The 11,881-nt window shown below is 37.5% G+C and overlaps 1 protein-coding gene across 3 annotated transcripts; it reads right to left on the reverse strand.

Moving 5' to 3' along the window:
• Nucleotides 1–664: 664 nt before the first annotated feature.
• LOC103145945 (growth-regulated alpha protein-like) lies at nucleotides 665–8,374 on the reverse strand. 3 transcript variants are annotated; one of them, XM_016677166.1, is made up of 6 exons: nucleotides 8,107–8,372; nucleotides 7,917–8,025; nucleotides 2,961–3,041; nucleotides 2,417–2,497; nucleotides 2,221–2,275; nucleotides 665–1,067 (listed from the first exon to the last, which is right to left on the reverse strand). In XM_016677166.1, the coding sequence occupies exons 1-6, from the start codon at nucleotides 8,168–8,170 to the stop codon at nucleotides 1,050–1,052; spliced, it is 408 nt and encodes a 135-aa protein (XP_016532652.1). In that variant the 5' UTR covers nucleotides 8,171–8,372; the 3' UTR covers nucleotides 665–1,049. The 3 variants fall into 3 exon arrangements, with proteins under 3 accessions (XP_016532652.1, XP_016532653.1, XP_007563678.1); XM_016677167.1 differs by lacking the exons at nucleotides 7,917–8,025; nucleotides 8,107–8,372 and adding exons at nucleotides 3,125–3,230; nucleotides 3,355–3,611; XM_007563616.2 differs by lacking the exons at nucleotides 665–1,067; nucleotides 2,221–2,275; nucleotides 2,417–2,497; nucleotides 2,961–3,041 and adding exons at nucleotides 7,053–7,503; nucleotides 7,753–7,833 and having other exon boundaries at nucleotides 8,107–8,374.
• Between the last annotated feature and the right edge of the window lie 3,507 nt (nucleotides 8,375–11,881).

Below are 11,881 nucleotides of genomic sequence, written 5' to 3' on the forward strand. Positions count from 1 at the left end.
AGCATTTCAGCTTGTTTAAGATGAGAAAAAGGACTTTTGGTCTTCCTTCCCTCCTGACTCTGATTAAATCAGATGGTTGAGTCTCTAATATAACAACTCTCTCTCACATTAACAAATAAGATTGCATTTTTCTAATTCGTATGTACTTAGTCTAAGTATTTTAAGAAAGAAATAACTATATATATGTTTTTTAAGTAAACGTTTGACATTCAGTCCAAAGCTCACAAACGACTTTGCGACCTCAAATACTCAAATGTGTCGCCGTGCGTTTAGCAAAGATACTGTAAAAAAATATCCAGATCACAGTAACTTGTGGGTTAAACTTACTATGTTTTAAATAGCATCTTATTCATTTTAATGGAGGAAGTGGGACAGAAATAAAACCCGAGCAGATTATTTTATTGCCCTCTACTGGTATGTTTGTGACCTCATTTGTCTTTCGTTGGTCGGATGAATCCTGTCGGCAGTTTTCTGTCAGCAGCTGCGAATCGTTTAGTCTGCAATAAAAAACTAATATGAAACGTAAAGGGTCAATCATGTCTTAATAAAATACAAACCCCACCACCAAGACGACATATTTAATACAACTGAATTATGTAAATAATAATAATAATAATAATAATAATAATAGCTGTTTCATAAGAATCAAAATCACAGCGAAACATAGAGGATACTTGTCTTTATTATGATTTCAGCCTTAAAAACAAAAAAAAATGAGGTTAAATCTTGACAGACACAAGTTTCACATTTATGTTTAATTGTGCAGAAAGAGCAACAAGCTTTAACATTGTTTTGCTAATTGATCGTATTAGATGACAAGTATTGATTATAAAGGTTAAAATAATACATCTCTTCCTATAAATCTCTCAAACCTGGAACATCAGAAAAAAACAGTATTTTTTATCAGATTCCAACTAAACAAACTGAGGCTGTGACTTGTCATTTTGGCACACATGAGGAATTGAGCAATCCAGCCGTTGTGAAATAATCTGAGCTGATGAAGACATGCTGGAGCGGTGGATGATCATCCGGGCTGGGAGCTTCACGTTCTAGTTGGCAGTGGGATCCTGCGAGGCAAGCAAGACAGGACGATGAGAAAAAGTCATTTCTGAGTGAAAATAATCTGATAACTCAGTAGGGGGAAAAAAAATCAAATGATTGTTGTTTAGATTGCAAGTTTTATTCTCTCTGACGCTTTTTCTTGTCCATCTACACTCTATCCTGTTCAAAGAGCTTGAAAAGCAAACACGAGTGAAGTCTCCCTCCTCCATCTTGTTCAAATCTGACGAAATTGGTGTCAAACCTTTGTGTAGTAAAAGTTTCCATCTGTGTCGTTTTCATTTTTAAAATAGTAGCAAAGAAGTTTCCAGATGTAATCAGAGGTCGTCATCAATATCTTCAGAGCAAAAGCAACACAAAAAAACTTTTGCTGCACAACCGTAGCAAAATCGTTTGACACCAATTGCGTTACGTTTAAGGGAAATGTTCGAGCCAGCTTCACTATTCCTACGTTTTCAGAAGCAGAAAGCCGACATTATTGGTGCAGGACGATGAGGTCAGAGATCTGGCAGGAAGCTGCTGGTTTTCACTCAGGTGATGCGACTCACAGTTTAAATCATCTGTTGCTATACAAGCACAACCTGCCTCGCTTTTAGCACTGCTAAGACCCAAAAGTGCACTTTACTTATTGGTTTGGTGCAGTTTTTCTTACTTACTGTACTTTTTCTTGCAATCAAACGATAATTTGTAAATGAACCAGGGTGGGATCCTTTCTCCCGTTGGACAGAAATGATAGGGGCGGGGCAGAGAACAATCCTGGAGAGAAAATGACCTGTCTGCATTCACACCTGAAGCGAAACGCACCGGAGTTGGATTGGAAGTGGACCGAGATCACCTTAAAAAGTGAGTCTAGGTTCGGTTCTTTTGTTTGCACCAGGGTTTGATTATGTGTGATCGAACCTGCACAAAAAGTCCAGACCATAATGAATACGAAGGAACAAATAAAAAGAAAAAAAGGAAGTTTCTCCGGTTGAAATTATGTAACTCTTCGAGATTTTTGTTTATTGAATCGTAATGGCATTAAATGCTGCTCAAAAGTATTCTTTTGCATAATGAGGATCTAGAATAATTGCCTGTTAAATATATATGTATGTATTTTTATGTATTTTTTTTCTCTTTGCGGTTAATTAGCCCAACGTTCTTTTCAATAGAGCTGCATACCCAGGTTAGCCAGGCGAGGAGATCTGCCTCCTCTGCAGGTTGAGGTGGCTGAGATCTGATGAGGAAAACAAAGAAAATAGCCGTTCAGATCAACCCTACATGTTTGATAACTTAGTATCAGGGAAGAATACATTAATTTAGTGTTGAAACACACACACACACACACACACACACACATATATATATATATATTTGCCTTAAAGCCTTCTGGGTGGTAGCAGCTGCGGTTGTTGCTGCAGCTGTTGTTTTTGAGAGAGTGCCTTCCACGTTTATTTTCCTGCGAGGAAAACAAACATCATTACAGATTGCGAAACCACTACTGAGTAATGAGTAAAAATTCTGAGTATTTTTACTCATTTAATCATGTAAAAATAGATTGGTTAAGTACTAAAATTAACTAATGGTAATTTTACGATGGGTGTTGAGTTACAAATTTGCAGACTCCTGTTGGTAGCAGAATAAAAGTATTACTACTTTAGATATGACGATGTGATTCCTGCTGACCATTTAATGCACTACAGCTGCTCCAGATGCTGCTGTTGACCTTTAATTTTCTATCAAATCACATCAAATCAAATTTTATTTGTATAGCACATTTCAGCAGCAAGGCATTTCAAAGTGCTTTACATAATAAAAAATGCAAAAACACAAAGTCATGCAACATAGAATCAACAATTAAAACATTACATTAAGTCAAATGCCATTGTAAAATTTAACTGGAAAACAATTATAATAATTACCTTTTCACCATCTCCAGGAGTCTTTTAGTGAAATTTGACTCCTGGTCAAGACAGAACACCTTGTTATCTTTCCGAACGACTCTGCAGTAACAGAATAATAAGTCAGTGCTCAGCCTTCAGTGTGGTTTCTGATAGATTGACAATTTGTTCCTGCAGGTTCTTACATCACTTCACGCTTGCTGCAGAATGAATTTGGTTCATACACCTTTATATCAGCGATGAGATGGTGCCTGACTGCTGGGATCGTCTTTATACAACGGCATTTGATTACTGAGGGGGGATTACAGCATCAAGAAAACAGTTTACACCACACAAAGAAAAATATTTTGTCATATATAATTATTTCCTTTATTAAACAATTGAATGGATGTCATTTTTGGTGCAGTACACTTACATGGATGTGAGGTGCAGATGGCGATGCAGGCCAGCAGAACGATGCACTGGATCACAGACTTCATGTTTGTCTCAGATGGAACAAAATTACAGTTCTTGCAGTGATTCTCTCCTCCTCAGCGTGGAAACGCTCTGACTGCGAAATACCATCCGCCTCACATTTCATGCACAAAAATGTCAAAAACGATTCTGCTCTCTCCTGAACCAGTTGGAGCGACCCACTTCCTTTTATGGACTTCCTGCTGAAGGGAAAAACTCCTGCACAGTGAAGAACAGTGAAGCTTTTTGGTTTGACAGGCAGCCATCACTGATGAGACAAAAAGGAAAGTGATAAAAGTGCTTTTTATTTAAAACAGATGACAAACGTGTGATAAATTTAAATAAAAAGAGATGTGAAATCTGAAATGGTTTAGATTCATGGAGTTACTCTTTGTGCTAACCGTCAGTCCCCATGAATTACATTTCATTATGTTCTGAAACTTAAACAAGTTGAATGCATAGGACTGGAGATTTTGTCGGATTTTTTTCAATAAATAAACTAGTAATTGCTACGACAATCAGAATCTGGACATAGAAACTATAAAACATTAACAACTTGAAAGCAGTCAGTGAAATGACCAAATAGCAGCGTTTATCTACAGCAGGAAGACCTCTCTGCTTTGTGTTGGTGTCACTTTTTAAAGTTGCTCTAAGCAACATTGCATTGTACATTATTAAACCACCAGCAACCAGAACCATTGATACGAGACAGGATGGATCCATGTTTTATGACTTTTACATTAAATCAGAGCAAAAAAGTCAGAGAAAGAAGATGAAGACATGCAGTAAGTGGTTTTGAAAACCTCATTAGAGCCTTAACCAATGGAGTTTATTGATATTTTTTTTGATATTTAAAAAAAACTGTTTATGTCATTTTTCTTCCTAAATCACAGCTCAGTTAGTTCTCTTTTTGTGTGGACTTCTTCAGAAGGCAGAACTGTGGTTCTTCGAAAAAAATGAGATTCCTAAAAACAGCAGAGTTCTCCGTGATTCTTGCACTTGATCCCAGATAATGAAAAGGAATAAAACCATGTTTTATGCATATATGAAGGGGAGAAAAGGGATTCTCCAGAAAGTTCTTTTCTGTGCTATTTAGATGTCGTTCACCTCGACCCAGATCTGTTCAGGTGAAGCTCTGTTCAAAATGCCAAATGATCAAAGTGAGATCAGTGAGCAGTTCCCTCTTAGTGATCTGCTGGTTAGGATGATCAGTAATCATCAATTTTATTTTTATTCCTCCACTCCTCCTCTCATCACCTCTTAGCCCTTCTAGTCTTACTAAACTCTCCACTATTAGGACAATTTGAGACCAAAAGTCCCAACGGTTCTGTTTCTGGGCTGCAGGAGGACCAACACATCAAAAGCAAGAACATGCAAACTCCACGCAGGCAGCATTGTGCAGCCACATGTATAACTTTGCATGCACCCTGTGCAGTTCAACAGGAAAACACATTCATCTTGAGAAAATGTTAAAGTTGCATGTTTAGTGGCATAGAGAGTAACCTGTCATCTGATTACTGGGATTTCAATGTCTGCTGTGAATGGTCTCACCTGAGGCTCATCATTAACATCCTATGAGAGCAGAAAACCGTTGTTCAGTGTGTGACCCTCCCAGTTTTTCAGCTGTGGAACAGAAACTAGTCTGTCAGAGGAAGCAGCTGGTCGTTTCATCATCTGAGATGGTTGTGAAAAGCATGTAGAGTCCCTGCAGCTTTAATCAACCAGGATGTTATAACCAGGTCTGAACGGTGCCTCAGGACTTTTTATGATTATCTTTTTGTAAATCTGTTTCCTCTGTTTTCCTGTTTCAACACTCATTGCATCGTTAGAGGTGTAAACAAGAGTTAAGGTAAACTGAACCAATAAAGTCAAATCAACGGCTCCGTCTGTGTCTGCAAGTCAATGAGACACAGTAGAAACTGTAAGTTGTCACTTTTTGCTGCTTTAAGCTTGAACAGCAGCCATTAATGTAATACAAAATACAACAACCAGGATGGCATGTTTAATGCAACTGAAGTATTTAATTACAACCAAGAGCATAGAGGTTACATTTCTTTAATTTGATTTCAACCATAAAAGTAGAAACATTGGAGCAAAGTGTGACAGATGCATGAAATTTAAAGAAGAATAGGTTTAATGTTTTGTTCATTGGATGAATGAACATAAGTACGTCTTTGATTGTTTGACATTTTGGCACAAATGAGGAACTGAGCGATCCAACAAATGTTGTGAAAGAAACTCTACTGATGATGAAACCCTGGAGCAGTTCCTGGTGGAGTTGGAAGTGGGTTCCTGTGAAGAAAGAGAGGAAGACGATGAGAAAAAGCTGCTGCTGCTGCTGCGAGTTGACTTTGTGTTTTCATGTAAAGCTTAAATGAAAAACATGTTAAAATAATTACATTTTCATTTAATTTTCCACGCCTCGCAGGAGGTTTTTGGTGAATTTTGACTCCGGGTCCAGACAGCGCTGACTGTTATCTGTCATGGTGACTCTGAAATAACAGAATGATAAATCAATGCTCTTCACTCTTTTTTCTGATGGTTTGACAATTTGTTTCTGCAGTTACTTACATCACTTCGCGATGGGGGCAAGCCGGACTCGGTTCATACACGTTTACATCAGCGATGAGAGAACGCCTTACTGCTCGGATCGTCTTTATGCAATGGCAATACCTAATATCTGGGATTACAGTGTAAAAAAGGCTATTTATTGTCTTCTTTACAACCTGCTGTAAAGAAGACAATTTACTACAAATATTTAGTTATAGCTACACTGTCTCTAATTTGCAGTAAAATACTGGCAGCTGCATTTTACAGCTACATTTATATTGTAAAATTATGGCAACCACAGCTGCTGATATTTTACCATGAATTAGAGATGTGTTTTTTTTTACAGTGTAATGATTTTTTTTGTTATATTATTAATTATTGAATGCGTCAAATCATTGCACAATACACTTACTCCGTGAGGTGCAGATGGCGATGCAGGCCAGCAGAACGATGCACTGGATCACAGACTTCATGTTTGTCTCAGATGGAACAAAATTACAGTTTTTGCAGTGATTCTCTCCTCCTCAGTGTGGAAAACGCTCTGACTGAGAAATACCATCCGCTTCACATTTCATGCACAAAAATGTCAAAAATGATTCTGCTCTCTCCTGAACCAATTGGAGCGTCCCACTTCCTTTTATGGACTTCCTGCTGAAGGGAAAAACTCCTTCACAGTGAAGAACGGTGAAGCTTTTTGGTTTGACAGGCAGCCATCACTGATGAGACAAAAACAGGTTTTGCACCAACAAAGCATGGAGATGTGTGGCACCTGCTTTGCAGCTAAAAAGTTTTTCTATAATCTACTCATAGTTCACTGTAAATAAATGAGATTATGTGATTCCTAGGTGGTTATTTGTTTCGATCATGCATCACTAAACTTGACAGATCCGAAGAGGCATCAGACGTTTAACATAAAGTCTTCAGAAAATAACATAAAGCTAAATGAAAGTGACATTTGTTCTGTTGCCATAATCAATCTTTATAAAAATAAAAGTGGTCTGAGATGCAGTGGAAATGCCACTGTGTTAAAGTGGAGAATGGACTCAGATTTACTATGAAATCCTTTGTTGTTACCAATAGAAAGTATAAAGTAAAAGCAGAATGCAGAAGTGTTTATTTGGGTTTGTATTTATTGTAATTTAACCATCAACAGCAAGTGGATTTTATGTACAGTGCAATAAAAGACAAAAAGACACACACGTATTTGAATTAAACAAAATTATGAAAAAAAAGTCTACATCTTCTCAAAGGGAATGAGGCAAAGCTTTTCTGGTACACAGCATTAGCTTCCACTGATTAAACATTAAAATACAAACTGACAGATATTTTGGAAAGTCACGGTTTGCTGATTAACAAGACTGTTGTTGCCTGAAATAAATATTTTAGTTTTAGCTGCTGGTGCAAATGTTTGTAGACTTAAATAAAATCACACCAACACAAACAGAATGAATAGCAGCGTTAATGTCACTGCCTGGTGACAGAAGATGATGTTGCTGCTGATTTTGTTGTGGCTGCAGTTGTTGTTGTTGTTGTTGTTGTTTTTGTTGTTGTTTTTGTTGTTCTGCAAAGAAGATAAAAAACTGGTGAATATTTTTAAACCATCACTGTTTATGTTTCTTTAAAAATTGTCTGAATAAGGTTTTTACTCAATAAAGGAAATTCTGTAGCAGCAAAAAGAAAAATATCAACAAAATCTTTTTGTGATTCCTGTTGACTGATGCCCTACTGCAGCTGCCACTGAATACCAATTTAAACTTCTACGTAAAAGTTGAAAGGAAAACATTTTCAAAGGATTACTTTTTCCACTTACATTTTTAGATCTCGCAGGAGTCTTTTGGTGAAATTTGACTCCGGGACAAGACAGCGCTGTTTGTTATCTGTCATGTTGGCTCTGCAATAACAGAATAATAAGTCAGTGCTCAGCCTTCTGTGTTGTTTCTGATCATTTGACAATTTGTTTCTGCAGGTACTTACATCACTTCACGCTTGCTGCACAATGGATACGGTTCATACACCTTTACATCAGCGATGAGAGCGCGCCTTACTACCGGGATCGTCTCTATACAACGGCATTTCGTAATAGCTGGGGAGAAATAATTACAGCGTAAGTTAAGAAGATAGTTCATACCCAATAAAACAAAAAGAATTTATAAAGCACACTTACGATTTCCTGATGTGCAGAGGAAGACGCAGGCCAGGAGAACGATGAGCTGGACAGCTGACTTCATGTTTGTCTCAGATGGTAGAAATGAGTGAAACTGGTTTCTCCTCTTCAGACTGAAGGATTTCTCTTCTCTGTGAGTTTTGCTGTCTGACTCTGGGATGCCATGAGCTTCACCTTTTATACACTCACAGTTGCAAAAATAAGTCTTCCTAAGAACTTGGAAAAAAAATAACTTCCTACTATTTCACTTTCACTACTTTGCAATCCATCTGATTTCTGCTGTAGGAGGAGTAAATCCCCCCTTCCTTTTATTCAGTTCCCATCGTGAAGGGAATGACTCCTTCACTGTGACCTCAGGCCGCACGCTTGAGGTGTGGCGCTACGGGAAACACTGGCCTCTCCAGAGCTTTGACTTGCTGCTGCCAAATGTCTGATAAGTCAGTAAATCCTCACAGTGGAGGTCTAAAACATTTTACTGTTGTATTTTACAGTCTTTCAGAAATCATTGACATGCAGGACATGGTTACAGAAAATATTGAAGAAAGTTTGTCATCATTCTTTGGCATAACTCTGGATTCGGAGACAAAAAGAGGTGATAAGAGTAAGAAATGCGTTAAACATTGGATAGATCTAACTAGGAAGAAACGGATTATCTTAAACGTTTCAGATTTATTAAGATCTTATTCTGTGTAGTTCATAATGTAAACTACAGTGTCTGTTCTTTTAAGATTCTAGCATGAAGTTTCACTTGCGTTTTAGAAAATTACTGTACTTAACTTTCCTGATTTAAGTTTCGGCATCAACCCCCTAATTAGGCCTCCACTTCATCCTGTTTTTAGGTAAACTGGTGAGAATCAGGCCACCAGTTCGTCAACGAGGCACAGAAGGAAACTAGCATAAGTCAGAGAGATTTATTAACCCAATAACTTTTGGACTTCAAGTGAAGAAATGAAAACCTTGGAAAAATCCCACACATTATGGAGTGAGAGGACTTGTTAACTCCTGGCCAGCCATTATTGGTAATCAGATTTTAGGCATCGATTCTTCTTGGCATGGCTTCATCAAAGTGAAAGATTCCTGAATTGTGTCTCAGTATTTTTGCATCACCTGCTCCAATGCGTCTGTATTTTGCATTTTATTGTAAAAAATGGAAGTTTAAGTCACTGTTACTCTCATTTAGAACCAGTCCCTCCATCCCCCTATGAAGCCCAACATCATAAAGACATTGTCATCTTAACTCCTGTGTGGTGAAAAGTTTATTTTCTTCTCACCATTCTTTATAAACCCAGACTTAATGGCATGTGAACATCTTAGTAGAGCCATTATTTATTAAATACTCTGACCAACCAACCTGTCTGTCACCGACAGCTACGCTACGTCCAAAGTCACTTTAATCTCTTTTCTTTCCTAATCTGACACTCTGAACTTCATCAAGTCACCTGACGCCTCTTGGCTTCATGTAGCAGATTCACTTCTCAGTGAATAGTTTTGAACCAGTGTACCTAATGATCTAACAGACTCATGAATGTAATCTATTTTGAGTGAAAGGGGTGACGGTTAATGTTTGGTTAGCTTAGATTAGGACTTGGTCCTTCAGGCAGATACTTCTTGGAAATCCCTCTACTTGGAGTTCGGGGAATAACAGGGACAGAGACAGGAATTTTCAAACGACGAGATTACAGCTTCATCCAGCTGCTTCCCTGTGGGTGAGAGACTCGGCGATCTGCTGCATCTGGGAGGGACATCCTCATACTCAGACGATGTTTTGTTTGTTTTGGCATCAAACCGGTGATAATACAAGTTTAAGAGACCAGACGTCTGGTCTGGAGACTGACTCAGAGAGGGAGCGAGACTGTTGATCTTTTTCCCACAATAGGGGTGAACGTAAAATATAAAATACTTTTTATTATCTTACAGTCGACTTTGGTGGTACAACAATGAACATTGTTCTTTTTATTCTGTTAGCTACTGACAACATGTCTCCGAAATTCAAGCAAAACTTTACTTTTTATCAGCAGAAAACGAGGAATGGTCAAAATAAGGAAAAAGATGCAGGGCTTTCAGACCTCGAATAAAGCAAAGAAAACAAGTTCATGTTCATTTAGAAACAACAAAACTGATGTTTTAACTCGGGAAGAGTTCAGAAATCAATATTTGGTGGAATATCATGACAATTACATTAGTAATGTTGGATTCCTGTTTATTTCAAGGCTGTGAAAACAAACAGCAAGCTACAAAAACTGTAAATGTAAAACCAATTCGTCTACTGTGATTGAAATAAATCAAACAGTACGTGTGAATACTGTGAACCTTATTAATATAAGATAAATAAGTCATAACCTATAATATGATGAACTGTGGGTCCAGAGTTAATGCTTTGTAAAAACAATTTTAAAGGACTGTCTTGCAATTATTACTAAATTCCCTAATTCAATGCACTTACTAGAAAGAAAGAAAAAAAGCTTCTCAGTTTGTGCCATTTATCAGAAAAGTGCCAAAACGGCATGTAATTAAGAGAAATGGTTTGATGGCAAACATCAAATCTTAGCCTGGATGTAAGCATGTATTTATCTATATGAGATGAAAACCCACAAAGCACCATTTGTTTAAGCAACACATTATGTTTTTCTGCAAAAAAAAAGAAAAAAAAAAAAAAAAAGACATCTATGTATATATTATTTGGCCATCTAGATTTGTATAATCTGGAAATTTGGCATTTTGTCAATCCAGAGGTTAGACTAAGAACAAATTTATTATCTCTGTCGTATAGAAAAATTATGTTTGATCGGTATGGATTAATTGAGAATGGATGTCACCAAACAGGGTTTATTCATATTTCATGTTAAATTAAATCCTGAGATCTTCACAGACCCTCTTCTTTTTGTTCAAGTAGACGCGTTTGTTTTCTTTAAAATGCCCAAATCACTATTTCTTTACCCACAGCATTCTCTGGGATGGCTTAAACAGTTCCCCTATGTTCCTAATTAAAATCTTAAGAATTTTATTTATTATTTCCCATGCCAAATAAAAGCTTGCATCATTTCCGTCTTATAATCCCAGTTTAAGCGTTTCGCAAGGTAAGCCCCTTTAGTTCCCTTTTCTGACTATTTCTTCAGAAAGACAAAACTGTGATTCCTCAAAACTGACATGACGTAGTGTTAACAAATTCTAGAGGTTTCTGTGTTGCTTCGTGTCGTTCACTGATTTCAAAATCAGTTCATCAGACTTGTTGCATGCCTCCCCTCCATTGTTCAGTGCAGAATCAAATAAATCCCTGATATATTTCAATGACCTCTAAGCATCGCGGTTGTGACCTTTCGCATGCGGTTTGGCTGACCCCCAGCTTGACCCCAGCTTTGTGACTGAACATCATAACGCTGTTATCAGATCCCTGATCGTAGGTCCTGAGGTCCTTCTTCGTCACTGAACTGCACAATGGATTGTGGGTAACTGAGTTTTCCCTGTCTTATGATGCATCCTACCACGTCAAACATTTCGTAAAACATGAGGCCTCTATCACATGAGAACAATATGACATGATTAAGTGGAGTGCTTGGGATGCAATAAATGCTAAATAAAGCAGCTAATAGCTGCAAGCAACTGGCCTGATGTTTTACCGCCGTTTATTGTTGTTATGAGTTAAACTCTTCTGCGTTTGCCTGCCGACACTGACCTCTGTGAAGTTACAACATTTAGTCTCTTACTTTTCTTATATTCCATTTGTTAGGCTACATAATGAAGCTTACAGCAGAAATAATGTGAAACTTTGTTGAAC

Source organism: Poecilia formosa, unplaced genomic scaffold (genome assembly GCF_000485575.1).
Source record: "Poecilia formosa unplaced genomic scaffold, Poecilia_formosa-5.1.2 Scaffold149, whole genome shotgun sequence".
Lineage (NCBI taxonomy): Eukaryota > Metazoa > Chordata > Actinopteri > Cyprinodontiformes > Poeciliidae > Poecilia > Poecilia formosa.